This window comes from Equus caballus, chromosome 5, assembly GCF_041296265.1.
Source record: "Equus caballus isolate H_3958 breed thoroughbred chromosome 5, TB-T2T, whole genome shotgun sequence".
Classification (NCBI taxonomy): Eukaryota; Metazoa; Chordata; class Mammalia; order Perissodactyla; family Equidae; genus Equus; species Equus caballus.
The window spans coordinates 84,619,942-84,639,127 of NC_091688.1; the positions used below are offsets into that span (position 1 = coordinate 84,619,942).

Genomic DNA, 19,186 nt, shown 5'->3' on the forward strand with positions numbered 1-19,186 from the left:
AATTTAACTCATTTAAGCTTCCAGAGAAAAAGAAGAAAATGAAGGATTAAAATCCTCACAAAATATAAGACAATAACTCAGTCATATTTTGAATTGGTAGGTTAGAGCTACCTAATATTCTTCAACTAAACTATTTTTTATGAGGTTATATTTGAAATTTTCAGGAAAAACTTGGTGTTGAAGCTGATTCTATTCATTGTCATTTACTCTTCCAATTATTAATATTCCTTCATTTATGGACATCTATAATTTATTTCTTGACCAGTTTTCTTTTCACGGTTAATTTTTTTCTTTTTCTATATTTCTTCTTCTGCATTTTACTTTTATCTAAAGACATTGATTTCTTAACTATTTTCTTTTTCTAACAGAGAAATTTTGTGCAAAGAACTTTTCTAAATGTACAGAGGTCTCTGTTCTCTTTCTCACGGCAATTAAGAAGAACACTGTGTTGCTCTTATATTGATTTCTATAAATGCTAAGATTAAACATAAATCCTGCCTTCTCTGCACATTTTTTCCCATACAAATTGGAATAAATGATGATTCAGTCTCCAGGTTATTTCATTTCCTACTTACACAATTATTTATGCAAAGTAAAACCAACCATTTTCCATAGCATTTGCTAAATTACCATTGATTTTCTATTTCTAAAATAAATTTTTCAAATTTAAATTCTTAGATACTATCCTCTATCATAGTTCTGGATGCAAGTTCAATATCCCGATTCTTTTATATTTCCAGATTGCTTTTAATTAAAATACAATGAACAAATTGTCTCTATTTATATGCAAATCGATTCATATTTACTAAAATATATGATTTTTGATTTTATAGTCCTATTAGCTATTAAACTGAAGACTACTTAAAAATGAAAATTATAAAATATAGTACTTTAAGATATGTAATAGACTTGAAACTTTCAAAAATAACCAGAGCCACTATTTTGCTTTTTTACACATATTTCCTCAAATACTTTGTAATACCCACATGAAAAGTGAAAAAATATAAAACTTATGCTTTATATAAAACATTGCCAAGGAGAACAATGGTTAAACAAATCTGTTCAAATAAATATTTAAATTTTTTGACAAACAAAAGTTTTAAATTAACACACCTAATTGAGATTGTAAAGATGTATTCATTTTCTTCTGTGCTAGTTCAGCTTTCAATGTGCGTAAATCTGAAACTGCTTGTTTTCTCATCTATAAAAAGAATTACCTTTCAGAAATGAACTTTCATCTTACCCTTCTAAATTATATCATTATAACATAAATAGAGGTTTTGTAACTGCTTTAACTGTCCTCTCTCATTTGCCTTCAATGCTTTTACTCCCACTGGGTCCCCATGGTAAATGCATAGGTCATAAGTCCTGTTGAATAAGCATGCTTATTTACTGCTAGATAGGCTATCAAATAATTTCATTTATTAGTATAAAGACATAATAAAATTAAACTCTTCTGAAAAACGAGTGAGAAAGAATTTTATCTTTTGCTAAAGCTTCAAAATCTGTTGTTCTCAATGTGTAAATAAAATAGTAAAAACAAAAACAAAAAAGAAAATTACAAAAAACCTTAATTCCTAGCTCTTAGAAACTGAATAGTTACTTTAGAAATATAATTGTGTTCACTCTGTGGCAAGCACTCAGAAGTGTTAACCCCTTTGATTCTTTCAAAAATCTTTTTGAGACAGATACTATTATTTTTCCCCAGTTTACAGCTGAGGAAAGTGAGATGCCTATAAGTTAAGTAACTTGCTCAAGGTATAAAACTAGTTAAGTGGAACAGCCAGGATTCAAAGTCAAACCGATCTGGTACCAGAGCCCCCGCTATTCCAAGTATTGTCTGTGGACCAGCAGCATTAGCATCACCTGGGAGTTGGTAAGGAATGCAGAATCTCATGCTTCACCCCAGACCTACTGCGTCAGATCCTGCTAATTTTAACAGGATCCCCAGCTGACAGCTCATTACACTTTGAGACACACTGCTTATACTATACTATCTTGAATACAGTTGCAACAGACTCAGGCTAGGTTTTCTGTCCCTAAGTTCTGAATTTTATAGGTAGTTTTGAGTAAATCATTCAGAAATCAATAATAAATACTTAATGATGTCTACTATGTGCCAATTAGGCACTGTGGTTAAATGTAGGATTTTTTTCCCCAGTCTGTAAGCTGAAAACTTGGTTCCCTTTTTTCTATTTGTCTTTCCTGTTTTTGTACTAATAATTCTAATTTGGGTTTAAATCATTAATAAGTGATATTTATAAGGTTAAAATATACAAAGATTGTAAGATCTAATAGGCATGTTTTCCAGGGAAAAAGACCACTGAGAAAGTCATAACTGAAGGCTCTGGGGGCATTTTTATTACTGCCTTCTAACCACCCAACTCTCCTTAAGTGTACAAGTTTCCACATAGGCTTCTCTCCATTTTTTTGAATACAGAAAGTTTTCATTCATCCAACAAATTATTTTTTTGAGTGCATACCATATAAGAATGTTAAGTAGCTCATGTTTTCTTAAAAATTGTCCTTTCCCCTTTCTGTATTTTAAGTTTAAGCTTCTCAGTGCTAAGCCAAGGCTTAGCCTTGAGAACGCTGCCGGTGAAAAGAATCCAGAACTGCGCTGTCGAATACAGTAGCCACCTGCCACGTATAGCTATTTAAATTTAAATTAACTAAAATTAAATAAAATTTAGAATTCAATTCCTCAGTCATACAACAAGCTACATTTCAAGTGCTTAATATCCTTATGTGGCTAGTGGGCTACCATATCGCACAGTGCAGGTATGGAACATTTCCATCATCGCAGAGGACAGTGCTGATTCTAGAAAAGGGTCATTATTCTGTGTCATAAAGCTATTTCTGATAAAGAGGTGAGTTGAGAGCATTTACATAATTATATATATATGAGAGTAATCAGAGAGAATGAGATAATTACACAAGAGAGGGGAAAAAATTAAATCAGAGCTCAGAGAGCTCAGTGGTTTGTCCGACTTATTTATGAATGATTCTAATATATGAAAATTACTTCTTTTAAAATATTTTATTGAAACTACCTATTCACAGGGTCTTTTTCTCTTAATTCTTAGTGAAATTTTACTAAATTTTATTTTGGCCTTGTTATAATATGCATCTTTTTTAGGATTTAGTGCTTATTCTTATACATTTTTTCACTCATGCTCTTTGTTGTCAAAGTAACAATTTTAAGGCAGTCAATCCTTACTACCCTTATGCTATGGATACCCAGAGTTAAAACACCAAAATACTTTATTTCAAGATAAATGTTATAATCTGATTAGGAGAAATGCAAATTACCTTAACATCTATTATGAGCTTCATTTTGTCAGTATCCAATTTTCTCTTAAGTTGGTCAATTGCATGCTGTACCTCAGTGATCTGGATTATAAGGTAATTCTGTGTGAGATATATAAAGATATCTTTATTTAGTATAACGTCTACTCATTTTTAACTACCTTGCAACATAAGCTATGAAGCGACAACAAATATCGAAAGAGCAAATCATGAAAATAACCTATTCCATAAAATAAACATTGCTTTGGGGTAAATTACTATTGACTGCTGATTTCTTATGTTTTAGGGACCACTTTCTCTTCTGTTCTACTACCATTATTCATGTATTATAAAAATAAATGATATTTGTAAAAGTTACCATTAAATTAGCACCATAAAAGCCAACAACTATTACTATGAAAGGAATACACTAGTTTTACGATACTAGAAGGCTTTAGAAATTGGCATAACACTTTATGAGCTAAGTCAGATTAGAATTACTTTAAAATATTTAGTAATGACATACTATATTTCATACAAGGAAATCTATTTAATACAAGAAAACATTTAATATGAGAAGCTCTTTTGGTTACTTTTCAGAAAAGTTTATGAGGTATAATGGTCAACAAAGAAATTATTTAAAATTTTAAGCTGCCTTTGTGAAAAACACAGCATATATTGAACTTGATAAAACAGTAAGATAAAAAGTATCAGCTATCTAAAAAAAAAATCAGCTAATATGGACAAACCATTACTTGAGCTTAACTGGATTTTACATTAAATTTATCTAAAATAGTAAACTTTTACTCAGAGAAACAGAGAAGAGATTGGTGGTTGTCAGAGGCAGGGAGTGGGGGTGAGGGAAATGGGTGAAGGTGGTCCAAGGGTACAAACTTGTAGGTATAAGACAAATAAGTTCTGGGGATGTGGCACATAGCGTGGTAACTACAGTTAACAATACTGTATTCTATATTTGAAAGTTGCTGAAAATAGATCTTAAGTTATCATCCTAAGAAAAAAATCTGTAACTAAGTAAGGTAATGGATGTTAACTAAACCTATTATGGTAGAAATTTCACAATGTATACATAAATCAAATCATTAGGTTATATATCTTTAATATAATTTTATATGTCAATCATATCTCAGTAAAACTGGGAAAAAAATACAAGAGTAAACTTTTAATATTTCATCATGTCTAAAGTTAAATCCATACTCTTAATCATAATTAACATATGATAAAATCTTTTTTGGATAAGTGGGATCAGCCAACAAAAATTAAACTGATAACTGGCCTCCAGAAATTGTTTGTTGTTTAATTATATGGTGGAATTATTCAATTAAAAAATAAACTTCATGTCTCTCATCTGTCAAGATTCAAGACTATCTCAAGAAAAAAGTGAACAAAATTAATACAATTTAATAATTTCTTTCGAATATCAATACCTTTAGATTCCGTTGGTATTATTACCCACCCACCCCCACAACCAAAAAAAAAGGAACACAGTGAACACTGTTAGTCTGCTGTCATCCTTCATGAAGTATTCATCTCTTTCCCATAGAATCAGAAAAAGTGACCCAATTGCCAAGTACAGAGGTAGATCCTAAGTAGTCTAAGTCAGCACACAGCATTCTCCAGGAACTATTAGCAATCCAGAGCAGGCCTGGTTGATCTGTCACCATGCTAAAGGGAAAGTTTCATATACTCCATGCATCTGGGAGAGGTTCTCTCTTGTTTTAGAGGCATATAGCCTTACTTGCCTTTGGCAACTTTATTGCTACCATGAGGAAAAACAGTCTTACAATGAAGCCAACACTGAAAATAACAGGGATAAAATATCAGCAGCACCTTGGCCCTTAAAGACATCATTAAGCAGCAGATTGTATCTCCTCAGCACCCTCTACATGAGATGATGAATTTTCTTATTGTTTAAGCCAGTTCAAGTCAATGTTTTGTTACCTATAGCCCAAAGCATCCTAAATATGATAATACGAACAATTATAAAGCATATATATATGTACATTTTTTAGATTGGCACCTGAGCTAACATCTGTTGCCAATCTTTTTTTTAAATTTATTTTTTCTTCTCCCCAAAGCTCCCCAGGACATAGTTGTATATTCTAGTTGCAGGTCCTTCTGGTTGTGCTATATAAAGCATATATTTTGAATAGAACTTCTCTAATAGAATGTGAACACATTTAGTAGTACCTTAGAGTCTGTGATGTTTGCCAGATTCTTTGGTCTCATCTTGATCTCCCTGGCTTCAAGTTGCATGAGCAATTTTTTATAATACAGTTCCAGATCTTCTCTAAGTTTTGTTAAAACTTCTTCCAATGATGCTGTAACTTTCTTTGTTTCAAAGTACTTTTTCTTCCAACCATCAGAGGCTACAAAAAAAAACCAAAGCCTATAGTTTGAGTCAGACTAAAGGATTAAACTTTTCAATCTGGAAAGGACCCTAGAGTTAATTTAAACCCTTCTCCTCTCTCCTCTTCCTCCTTTATATGCTAAGGACTTTAGAGCTAGGAGTGAAATGTTTACTGAATTATAAAAAGACTTGTCTACAAACATAGTAAAATAGTGATAAATCCAGGGACCACAACCAAGTTCTTCTTTAAGTTTGTAGTTATTTCTAAAAAATCTTTATTAAAAATATTACCTATAGCAAAATATGTATACTTTTTATTTTGATTACTTTTTTCCATAATCTGATTTTAATTATTATTTATATAATTAAAACTATGAAAGAAAAAGGCATAATATATTTTTTTAGATTTTTCCTTATTTTATCACCCCCTAAAATGACTACGTCTTGTCAAATCAGCTGATTCTGATTCATCATTTATCAAAATTATTCCCAATATAGCCCAAACCTCTATAGGGCAGAAGTTTCTCAAACCTGAGACCCTTGGTTGAGAAAATTGGAAATTAAACACTGCCAATTTAGGGAATCACTTTGACACCAGTGAGATTCTAAATACAAACTTAACAGGAACACAAACTACATGCTAGTCTACCAGAATATGCTTATGTTAATTTTTTTTATTGAGTTATTGATAGGTTACAATCTTGTGAAATTTCAATTGTACATTAATGTTTGTCAGTCATCTTGTAGGTGCACCACTTCACCCTTTGTGCCCACCCCCCACCCCACCTTTCCCCTGGTATCCACTAAACTGTTCTTAGTCCATAATTTTAAATTCCTCATATGAGTGGAGTCATACACAGATTACCTTTCTCTTGCTGGCTTATTTCGCTTAACATAATTCTCTCAAGGTCCATCCACGTTATTGCAAATGGAATGATTTTGTTCTGTTTTGCAGCTGAGTAGTATTCCATTGTATATATGTACCACATCTTCTTTATCCATTCGTCTGTTGCTGGACACAGGTTGCTTCCACGTCTTGGCTATTGTAAACAGTGCTGCAATAAACATTGGGGTGCATAGGACTTTTGGGATTGCTGACTTCAAGCTCTTTGGATAAATACCCAGTAGTGGGATGGGTGGATCGTATGGTAGTTCTATTTTTAATTTTTTGAGGAATCTCCATACTGTTTTCCATAGTGGCTGCACCAGTTTGCATTCTCACCAGCAGTGTATGAGGGTTCCTTTTTCTCCGCAACCTTTCCAACATTTGTTGCTATTAGTTTTAGATATTTTTGTCATTCTAACGGGTGTAAGGTGATATCTTAGTGTAGTTTTGATTTGCATTTCCCTGATGATCAGCGATGATGAGCATCTTTTCATGTGCCTATTGGCCATCAGTATATCTTCTTTGGAGAAATGTCTGTTCATGTCTCCAGCCCATTTTTTGATTGGGTTGTTTGATGTTTTGTTGTTGAGTTGCGAGAGTTCTTTATATAGTATGGGTATTAAGCCTTTGTCAGATATATGACTTGCAAATATTTTTTCCCAGTTAGTGGGTTGTTTTTTTGTTTCAATCCTGTTTTCATTTGCCTTGAAGAAGCTCTTTAATCTGATGAAGTCTCATTTGTTTATTCTTTCTATTGCTTCCCTTCTCTGAGAAGGCATGGTGTCTGAAAAGATCCTTTTAATACTGATGTCAAAGAGTGTACTGCCTACGTTTTCTTCCAGAAGCCTTATGGTTTCAGGTCTCACCTTTAGGTCTTTGACCCATTTTGAGTTTATTTTGGTGAATGGTGAAAAAGAATGGTCAATTTTCATTCTTTTACATGTGGCTTTTCAGTTTTCCCAGCACCATTTGTTGAAAAGACTTTCTTTTCTCCATTGTATGCCCTCAGCTCCTTTGTCAAAGATAAGCTGTCCAAAGATGTGTGGTTTTATTTCTGGGCTTTCACTTCTGTTCGATTGATCTGTGCACCTGTTTTTGTACCAGTACCATGCTGTTTTGATTACTGTAGCTTTGTAATATGTTTTGAAGTCAGGGATTGCGATGCCTCCCATTTTGTTCTTTTTTCTCAGGATTGCTTTAGAAATTCGGGGTCTTTTGTTGCCCCATATGAATTTTAGGATTCTTTGTTCTAATTCTGTAAAGAATGTCATTGGGACTCTGATTGGGATGGCGTTGAATCTGTAGATTGCTTTAGGTAGAACGGATATTTTAACTATGTTTATTCTTCCAATCCATGTACATGGAATGTCTTTCCATCTCCTTATGTCGTCATCCAATTCTCTCAGAAAGGCCTTGTAATTTTCATTCTATAGGTCCTTCACTTCCTTAGTTAAATTTACCCCAAGGTATTTTATTCTTTTTGTTGCGATTGTGAATGGTATTGTATTCTTGAGTTCTTTTTCTGTTGATTACTGGAGTATAGAAATGCTACTGATTTATGCAAACTGATTTTATACCCTGCAACTCTGCTGTAGTTGTTGATTACTTCTAACAGTTTTCCAATGGATTCTTTGGGGTTTTCTATATATAAGATCATGTCGTCTACAAACAGCAAGAGTTTCACTTCTTCCCTTCCTATTTGGATTCCTTTTATTCCTTTTTCTTGCCTGATTGCTCTGGCCAGGACCTCCAGTACTATGTTAAATAAGAGTAGTGATAGAGGGCATCCTTGTCTCGTTCCTGTTTTCAGGGGGATGGGGTTCAGTTTTTGCCCATTGAGTATGATGTTGGCTATGGATTTGTCGTATATGGGCTTTATTATGTTGATGTAGTTTCCTTCTATGCCCATTTTGTTCAGAGTTTTTATCATAAATGGCTGTTGGATCTTGTCAAATGCCTTCTCTGCATCTATTGAGATGATCATGTGGTTTTTATTCCTCAGTTTGTTGATGTGGTGTATCACGTTGATTGATTTGCGGATGTTGAACCATCCCTGTGTCCCTGGTATGAATCCCACCTGATCCTGATGTATGATTCTTTTGATGAATTGCTGAATTCTGGTTGCCAAAATTTTGTTTAGAATTTTTGCATCTATGTTCATCAGTGATATTGGCCTGTAGTTCTCTTTTTTCGTGGTGTCCTTGTCAGGTTTTGGTATCAGCGTGATGTTGGCCTCATAGAATGTGTTAGGAAGTGTTCCATCTTCCCTAATTTTTTGGAATAGCTTGAAAAGGATGGGTATTAAATCCTCTCTGAAAGTTTGGTAGAATTCCCCAGGAAAGCCATCTGGTCCTGGGGTTTTATTCTGTGGGATGTTTTTGATTGCTGTTTCAATCTCTTTCCTTGTGATTGGTCTGTTCAAATTGTCTGCCTCTTCTTGAGTGAGCTTTGGGAGATCGCAGGAGTCCAAGAATTTATCCATTTCCTCTAGGTTATCCATTCTGTTGGCATATAGTTTTTTGTAGTATTCTCTTCTAATCTGCTGTATTTCTGCAGAGTCTGTTGTTATTTCTCCTCGCTCATTTCTGATTTTGTTTATTTGAGCTTTCTCCCTTTTTTTCTTTGTAAGTCTGGCTAGCAGTTTGTCAATTTTACTTATCTTCTCAAAAAACCAGCTCTTTGTCTCATTGATCCTTTCTACTGCCTTTTTCGTTTCAATAGTATTTACTTCTGCTCTGATTTTTATTATTTCTCTCCTTCTGCTAACTTTGGGCTTCATTTGTTCTTTTTTCTCTAGTTCAGTTAGGTGTGCTTTAAGGTTGCTTATTTGGGATTTTTCTTGTTTGTTAAGATGTGCCTGTACTGCGATGAATTTTCCTCTTAATACAGCTTTTGCTGTATCCCATATGAGTTGGTATGGCATGCTATCATTTTCATTTATTTCCAGGTATTTTTTTATTTCTTCTTTAATTTCTTCAATGATCCATTGCTTGTTCAGTAGTGTGTTTAGTCTCCACATCTTTGTGCCTTTCTCAGCTTTTTTCTTGTAATTAATTTCTAGCCTTATAGCACTATGATCTGAGAAGATGCTTGTTATTATTTCAATTTTTTTAAATTTGTAGAGGCTTTCCTTGTTTCCCAACATATGGTCTGTCCTGGAGAATGTTCCATGTGCACTTAAGAATGTGTATTCAGCTCTTTCAGGGTGGAGTGATCTATATATGTCTATTAAGTCCAATTGTTTTAGTTTTTCATTTAGTTCCACTATTTCCTTGTTGATTTCCTGTCTGGATGATCTGTCCATTGATGTGAGTGGGGTGTTGAGGTCCCCTACTATTATTGTGTTGTTTTTAACATCTTCCTTTAGGTTTGTTAATAGTTGCTTTATGAATCTTGGTGCTCCTGTGTTGGGTGCAAAGATATTTATAAGCGTTATTTCTTCTTGATGAAGTGTCCCTTTGATCATTATATATTGTCCCTCTGTGTCTCTCTTTACCTGTCTTATTTTGAAATCCACTTGGTCTGATATGAGAATTGCAACACCTGCCTTTTTTTCCTTGCTATTTGCTTGAAGTATTGTCCTCCACCCCTTCACCGAGTCTGTGTTTGTCCTTGGGGCTGAGGTGTGTTTCCTGGAGGCAACAAATTGTTGGATCTTGTTCTTTAATCCATTTTGCCACTCTGTGTCTTTTTATTGGAGAGTTCAATCCGTTCACATTGAGAGTGATTATTGATGCATGTGGACTTAATGCTGTTAATCTGTCGCTCATTATCTTGTTTTCCTGTGTTTCTTTTCCTGTGTGCTTTAGACTTCCCATTTAATACTGCAATTTCTTATGCTGGGTTTCTTAGATTTTTCCGTATTTATGATTTGTGACTCTGTTCTGTACTTTATTTTAGTGTCTACCTTTAAGTTTGTATTTAGAATCTCGTGTATAATATAGTCTATTCTCTGGTGGTCTCTTACCTACTTGACCAATACTGATTTAGACCCTTTGCTCTTCCCCTCCTAAATAATTATTTTCATTTTTTATTCCAACTCGTCTTATTAATTTGTAGTTAGAGTGCTAAGATCGTCCTTGTTTTGGTAGTTTCCTTACCTTTACCCTAATGCTATAATCGAATATTTGCTATCCTGTTCTGGTTCTATCCATCGGTCTCCCTAGTCTGTGGATTGTGTCCCCTTTCTCCCTTTTTTCTTTTTTCAAGTATGAGAGCCTTCTTGAGGATTTCTTGTAACGGAGGGCTTTTAGTTACAAATTCCCTTAACTTTTGTTTGTCTGGAAAAGATTTAATTTCTCCCTCTCATCTGAAGGAAATTCTTGCTGGATAGAGTATTCTTGGCTGAAGGTTTTTATCCTTTAAAGCTTTGAATATATCACTCCATTCTCTCCTAGCTTGTTGGGTTTCTGTAGAGAAATCTGCTGACAGTCTGATAGGGGCTCCTTTATAGGTTATTCTCTTTTTTTTCTTACTTCCCTGAGTATTCTCTCCTTATCATTCCTATTTGCCAACTTTACTACTATGTGCCTTGCAGTAGGTCTTTTTACATTGACAAATCTAGGAGATCTAAAACCCTCCTCTACACACATTTCTCCGTTGATCCCTAGATTTGGGAAGTTCTCTTCAATAATTTCGTTAAGCACACTTTCTGCTCCATTTTCCTTTTCCATACTCTCGGGAATTCCTATGATCCTTATGTTCTTACTCCTCATTGAATCCATTATCTCTCGGAGATTTTCCTCATTTTTTTTAATTCTTAGTTCTCTTTCTTCCTCTGTCTGGCGCCATTCAGCCGGTCTATCCTCGATTATGCTAATTTTCTCCTCTACGTTGTCTACACGGGCATTCAGGGAATCCGTATTCTGTTTTATCTGGTCCATTGTGTTTTTCATCTCAAGCAATTCTGTTTGATTCTTCTTTATGATTTCAATCTCTTTTGTGAAGTAACTCCAGAACTCGGCTTGTTTCTCTATCTTTCTGTCTACCTCATTGAGTTTTTTGATTATAGCTGCTCTGAATTCATTATCACTTAGTTCACCTAATTCCAAGTCCTCAGGACTTAATTCTGTGTTTTTATTGTTTTCCTTCTGGTCTGGGGCTTTTATAAATTGCTGGATGGTAGAGGAGCGGTTTTTTCTCATGGTGGTAGAATTCAGGTGCAGTTACAGCCTGTCGCCACTAGATGGGGGTCGAGAGTGGCGTGTTATGAGCTCTCCACCTTCGGGCAAGATGGCTGCGCCCACTGGCTTCGCTGCTGGGGAGGGGCTGTTACTCACATGCACCGGTCTGGGTTCAATCAGTTCTGTTCTCTGGTCTCCCAAGGCCCTTGATTTATGGGGTCCCCGCAGACAGAAGCTTTCCCCCTGTCAGCGGGTCTCCACTGAATCAGCGGCAGGAGTCCTGGATGATCCCCCGGTCACGCGGCCCCTCCCCCGCTCCTTCCCGACCGGCGCCACAGCGATCGCAGACTCTAGGGGAGGGAGCAGTGTTCTCTCCTACCGTTCCAGCGCCTCCGAGGGTGTAAGCAAGGTTTATGATCTCCGCCTTCTTGGTATTGTAGGTCTCTAACGAGCTGGCATTATGTTTATTCTCTGAAATTCAGTTCTTCCAATCTTTTGTTGTATTTTGGAGGGGAGAGAATCCCAGGTCAGCTCACCCCGCCATTTTGCTCCACCCCCAGGAACCATGTTAATTTTTTTAAGATTATCAAAAAAATGTAAACCCTAAATTTAAAAATTCTATGATATAAGATGATTTGATTAAAATTATATAACTTTATGACAGTTTATCTTAGGATTTTAGCTATTTATTTCCCTCACGTCCTATATCCAATCCCTCACCAAGTTCTACTGGTAGATTGTCCAAAATACTGTTCAAAATACTTCCAGGATCTGGCACATCCCACCTTCTTCAATGCTACATCCCTAACTCAATCCACCAGTGTCTTTTGAAAGTTGCATTACCTTTCTCTGTTCCCACTCTTGCCCCTCTACATGCTATACCATACAGCAGTTATTCTGATCTTTCTAAAATATTTTAAAAATCGTGTAAATCCCTAGCTTAAAAATCCTCCAGTGGCTTCTCATCTTACTTAGAATAAAATCCAAACTCCTTGAATTGACCTGTGTGTTCCTCGCTGACCTTTTTTTTTTTTTTGAGGAAGAGTAGCCCTGAGCTAACATCTGCCACCAATCCTTTTTTTACTGAGGAAGACTGGCCCTGAGCTAACATCTGTGCCCATCTTCCTCTACTTTATATGTGGAATGCCTGCCACAGCATGGCTTGACAAGCGGTGCCATGTCTGCACCCAGGATCCAAAGCAGCGAAACCCGGGCCACCGAAGCAGAACATGCACACCTAACTGCTGCACCACCGGGCCAGCCCCTGACCTTTTGGTTTTATCTCCCTTGACATTTCTCCTTATTTCTCATGCTCCAGCCACACTGGCCTTATTCAGGTCCTTAATAACACAAGCTCATTCCTATCTCTGGACTTTGACATTTATATTCCTTCTGTTCGGACTCTTTTTCCTGTATCTCTTCACATGCCTGCCTCCTTGTTAATCAAATCTTAATGATATCTCCTCAGAGAAGTCTTCCCTGCAAACTCCAAAGCATCTCTCCTGCCCTATGACTATTACGCTCTTTTAAATTGACATCTCCACTCTGATCAGTAGCTGATATCGCCTAACTTATTTGTTTATTGTCTCTCTCCTCCCACTAGAGGCAAGCTCCTTAAGGGGAGGACCATGTCTGTCTTGTTTACTCTTGTATCCTCAGCATCTAAAACAATGCTGAGAATTGAGGCACATAGGAGGTTCAGTACATACTTGATGGCTGATACATGCCTTTTATCTTGAAACATTCCTGTTGAAGCAGAAATTGATCATTCTCATTTTATAATCAGAGTGAGGCACAAAGAGGAGAAATAAGTTGTGTAAGTAAAAGATTGATCTGGTATTAGAATCCTGGTCCTGTGATTTCCAGTCCATTGCTCAAATTTGTCTGATAAAATTGCTCTTGTAACAGTATAACAAGGCTGAGTCACTGCCACCACGTCCAGGATAACACTTTAATATTATGAGGTGGAACTGTCAGAAATCTCTCTTGATATTGTCCATAACCTTCAGTCAGTTCTAGTACTGAAGCAATAATTTTGCTGTAAATTGAGAATCCTAAAATCAGTCAACTCCATATATACCTTTCACCCTTATAATCCTCACACACAACCCAAAATGCAGGCCTCTCAAATTGTTAAATATCTCTCAAATGATTATCTTATATTTTCTCCACATTGGCTCATTTTTCCACTTCCACCAGTCCGAACAACACTCTTTCTAATTCTATTGCAAGAAAACTACCTACTTTTGCTACATAATTTCTCACATTCATTAAGTTTAGCAAAGCAGACAGAATACATATCAAAAAATTAAGCACCTAGGGGAGACTAAGGGACTCAAAGAAGGCTTCTAAAGTGATATCCAAACTGAGATTGAATGATTAGTAGGAAATAGCCACATAAACTGGGAAGAAAGGGATAGAAGGAGAAGATAGGAGAAAAAGATGTAGCCATCAGAGGGAAAAGCATGCCTGAAGGCCTGCAGCTAAGAGGCACAAGCCAAGAGGAGTCACACTTCAGATTCTAGGCTATGTAACACTCTTCCTGGAAGCCTTTCTTGGAATCTCTTCCATCTAATTTAGGTGTTCTTCTTCTGGCTTCCTATGCACAGAATTCTGTAATTCCCTTACCATAGCCTTCATCAGGATGTGTCATTACTACTTAACTTGATTATCATTTCCCATTTGAAAGCAGGGACAAGATTGTGTCTGCTACTAGTATCTACTCAGCCCCTAGAACAGTGGCTAAATTCAGTAGGCACTTAACAAATATTTAATAAATGAATGGAAGAATGAATAAAAAAAATGAATGCCAGTTATAAGAAATATTTTAATTTTAAAAATCCTATGTAAAGCATGTTTCACTTATTGTGTAAAGAGTTGAACAATGATTTTATGTTTTCTATCAACAGTGTACTGGTTAAACCATAACATAAAATAGTAAATATTAATTAATTATAATTTTCTTATTTATTTTAAAACATAAATTCTATAAAACTGCTATGACATATTGAATTTGATTTTTTTGTGTGTGTGTGGGGAAGGATTTGCCCTGAGCTAACATCTGTTGCCAATCTTCCTCTTTTTGTTTTTCCCTCCCCAAAGCCCCAGTGCATGCTTTTATATCCTAGTTGTAAGTCCTTCTAGTTCTTCTATGTGAGCCGCTGCCACAGCATGGCAACTGACAGACAGTTGGTGTGGTTCAGCAACTAGGGATGAACCCAGGCTGCTGAAGCAGTGAGAATGCCGAACTTTAATCAATAGGCCATCAGGACTGGCTCTTAAGTTTTCTTTATAGTGATGAAAGATAAGTAATAAACTTTACCTTGATACCTCTTCAATCTGCTTTGTTCAAATAGCTTTTCAACTTTTTTTACTAGTTCTTCTCTAATTCTTTCCAGATACCTTCTTTCTTCTTTTACTTGTTTCATTTGTTCAATAATCTTCTCTCCTAAGATTATAACCCATACTCATCAATGTCTAAAAGCTAGAAGATGGTTCATATCCTAAAATACAGAGTGTAAAACCTAAAAGTGCTTAAAACAGCAAGAATAAATTATATATATATATACATACACACACACACACACAAAAGAAAAACTCTGTTTTTCTTGCTGCAGGATAGCATTTGCCACTCTGAAAAACAGAGAGGAGTCATTTCAGTTTCCAAGAGTGACATATAGGGGGATTTATATTTATGTAAAGAATACAGTATGTGTCTTCTGCATTTACATATATGCATAGAAACTAGGTAAAACTCAGGTAGTTACACTTCTTGGTTTAATTCTTTTGGCCAAAGTTATTGCACTTAAATCTTACATGGAAAATGTACATTTTAAAGTATTTTTTTAAAAGCAGAATAATAATACTGACTAAACATACACAGTAATCAACATAAAATTCATATACTTCAAAATAATTTAACTTTTTTGCTGTAAAATACAGACAATAAAATTTAGTATTTTAACCATTTTTAAATGTACAGATCGATGGCATTGTGTGTGTTCACAATGTTGTGCAACCATCACCACCATCCAACTCCAGCACTTTTTTATCTTCCCAAACTGAACCTCTATACCCATTAAACACCAATTCCTCATTATTTAACTGCCTCACAGAATCACCTGTACTTACGGTGTCATCATACTTACTCTCAATCTGTAATAAGGAGATAGTTATTCCTGGAGAAAGAGCAGGAAGTGAAGGAAAATCAATAAGATCTGGTAGGGTGACACACTCTTTTTTACCTATCTGTAAGCAAACATGACAATTGGTAAGAGCTGGTAGGGTGACGTTATTTTTCACCTATCTGTAAGCATTTGGTAATCCACAACAGCAACACATTTTTTTTACTTATATGGTGAGGAACTCCCATTCTGTATTTACAGCTATAGACTCTCTTATGCTCCAACTTCTCCATTCCACCGTTACTTGGATATTATACACAGGTGCATCAAACTTTAAAAAAAAAGAATCCATTATTCCTTTCTCAATGTGATTTCCTTCCAAGATTTCTGATCTCAGTTACTTGTTATGATAACTTTTAAAATTTTTCTAAGATGGCTAGTGATTTTTTCATCTTTAGCCAATTTTGATAATTTATATTTGCTTACAAAATTGGAAATTATCTCACATTTAAAAATTTTTGCATATATTTTATTCTTATATATTTTATCTCCTTTCTATTTGTGCTTATATAGGCGTCATCTTTCCTAATTTTTATGTTTCCACTCTTTTTTTATAAACTACCTAAATCCTTACCAATGTTGATGTTTCTCCCACTACTACTGTATAGATCTTGAATTGTTTTTAATTCTGCTAGGATTTTTACTTCTTTAACTTATTAGTTTCTACTTGTATGTTCATTAAGCCCTTACTCCTACTTTCTTTGTTTTATTATTCTTTTTCTAGTTTCTTTTCTTTTCTTAATTTATAAGGTCAAGTTCCCACAGGATAACGACAACCACCTAAATTAGAATCTCTCCACACACCCTCCCAACTACTAAAAAAGGAAAGCAAGTAAAATCACCCATAATTTATATCTACAGCATAGCTAGGATACAGAATCCTTTAATTTTCACATACTTTAATTTACACATAAGTAAGGAAATAAACATCCTGGACCAGCAGAGAGTGCCCAGGATCCTGCATCTAAGCAGAGTCAGATGTGGACTACGCATTAGAGAGAATATACACAGATAAAATATACACAGTAAAAACCAACCACGGTTTAGTCTGGAAGGACAAGGCCCTACATCCAGAAGAGAAATACTGAGAATAAGGATAAGATCTGGTAAATGACAGCACTTTCTATGAGGAGTCCAAAAGAAAAGGGCTTGTAAAATGTATGGGGCCAGAGATGCTCAGTTAATCATGGGAAGACATGGCTTCTGGCAGAGAGAAAAATGCTTCAGAAGCAAAAGGTGCTCCTTCAGGGCTAGATGGTAAGAGAAAAGAAGTGGCCAAGATAAAAGCTCTGCTGAATCAAGTTAGTAGAAAAGAATTCAAGGAAAACAGACTCCTTCCCCAAAAGGTCCCATTCAAAAATAAATAAATAAATAAATAAATAACTGCATTTGACTATATCAACAGAAGAGGGCACTCCTGACCTAAGAAGCAGAATAAGCCACCAAAATGCCCCTCCTTGTTCCTCTATAAGAACACCCGTGACTACTAATACAGAAAAATCCAACACAATAAACATGGACAACATCTACAAAATAATTTGGCATCCACACAACGTTACTTTTTAAAAACCCTCAAAGTTGAGAACTAAAACAAAACAAAACAAAAATAGGCAACCATGAAGCAGAGAAAAACTTAACAATACTTCCAACATAGATTAAATATAATTAAGCAAACACTTGCAGATATTAACAAACACTGTAAATCTGAAATTTAAAAACTCAGACGAAAAATGGAAAACAACAGGAAGATGTGAAATGGAAGTTGGCCAAACTGAAGAAAGAATTTAAAGACAAAATACAATTTTCTCAGAAATGAATAAATTAGCAGATATCTAAGAAGGAACAGATATGACCAAAAATACACTAAGGATAACGGAGGACAAAAATGAAAGGAGCAAAGAAAATGCAACATAAATAAAGAAAACAGTAAAACAGATCAGAGAGAAAGTGCTATATATAAAAGGTAAAGAAGATCTAAGATAAGACTAACTGTGATCTTGTAGAACAAATCTGCTATTTAAATTGTTCTCTAAATTATTATTTCAGAAACATTCTTGAAATAAAAGTTTTCCAACCTTAGAGGTTAGAGGATGGGAGACAAACCTCAAGAAAATTCAAGAGCCTGCCAAATCACTGAAATTTCTGGTAGTTCCCTGGTGTGGGACATGTTGAGACTGCCCCTTTAAAGTGAAAAACAGGTTTTTGCATCCAGCCTCAGCTACCAGTGAGAATGAGTTTGGAGAAATAGTTACAGCATTTGGACATGCTGCTATTTTTTCTTTTTCAATCAAGTAATCTAAAAGACTGTCCATTTTGAGTGGGCCCAAGGTAAGAGAAGGCTCACAAGGTGATCCAAGAGGCTTTGCATGTGGTGCCGCCACTTGTGTTTGTGTGCTGATCCAATGATGCTTGATGTGTGGTAGATTGGAATCATGGAGTCTGCGACAAGCCCTAGTAGAAAAATTACAGCTCAGAGGTCTTGGGTTTTGAAGCAAAGGCATGGCATCTTCAGCAAATCTTTGTTGTTCTACTGTTTTAATCTGCAGCTTCATTTCAATTTTAGTATAAATGCTATGTTGCAATACCACATGTAAACAAAAATTTTTAAATCATACCTGATTGTCCTCTCTTCTAATGATATTACCTCTATCATCTTCATTTTTCTGAAACAACTGACTTAAAGGGAAAGATAGATTTGAAAGTCATATTAAAAAATGATTCCATAAATATTAGCTTTTCATATGTTATATATTTTGTCTGTAAACACAAATATAACATTAAAAATTTTTTAAAGTCAGTCTAAGACTATTATTGTATTATCTTTCAAACTCAATGATAACCATAAACTACATTTAGTATGAATAATAAAATTGTATTTTACTATATTATTGATAAATTCAAATCATAATCCAACGTCCATAGCAAGCTAAAATAACCAGAAATTTTATAAACATATTTTCCTCATAGTTCTTTTGTGAATAACTGTTTATAAATTCCTTGTCAATTTCAAAAGACTATATGCAAAACTAAGTGCTATAATTTTGAATGAAGTGATACCAATGTGAAACCCAAGCATACTGATTAGGTTACCCATAATCAAGAATCTAAGAGAGGGAGAAAAATCAGTTCTAAGAAAGGCAAACAAAGATAGAAATTTTTCTGTCATTAGGTTGCCCCTAATGACAAAAGGATTACAATGGAAATAAATTTAAGCAATAGATTATTTCTCATTATATAGGATTAGCATGTTTGTATATTACAGTAAAGTTCTGAATCAAGGTAATTTTAATCGAAAAGATCACTAATTTCACTTGTATCTTTGTTCTAATTAGAAGTC

At 35.0% G+C, this 19,186-nt stretch overlaps 1 protein-coding gene across 13 annotated transcripts in view; it reads right to left on the minus strand.

Moving 5' to 3' along the window:
- The window catches only part of SPATA1 (spermatogenesis associated 1), a 55,569-nt gene that overhangs the window by 18,412 nt on the left and 17,971 nt on the right, over positions 1–19,186 (minus strand). For 4 of the 13 annotated variants that reach the window (XR_011439349.1, XR_011439347.1, XR_011439348.1 and 1 more), the window contains exons 7-11: positions 18,465–18,525; positions 15,814–15,913; positions 14,988–15,113; positions 5,497–5,675; positions 3,313–3,411 (exon numbers count right to left, since the gene is read on the minus strand). Coding sequence is in view for 8 of the 13 variants with exons in the window: in XM_070268762.1 (XP_070124863.1) it covers positions 3,313–3,411; positions 5,497–5,675; positions 14,988–15,113; positions 15,814–15,913; positions 18,465–18,525 (565 nt within the window). In the remaining 5 variants the exon portion in view is untranslated. Of the gene's footprint in view, positions 1–1,113; positions 1,202–3,312; positions 3,412–5,496; positions 5,676–14,987; positions 15,114–15,813; positions 15,914–18,464; positions 18,526–19,186 lie in introns of all 13 variants that reach the window. The other 9 variants (XM_070268761.1, XM_023641762.2, XM_070268760.1 and 6 more) reach the window with 4 other exon arrangements.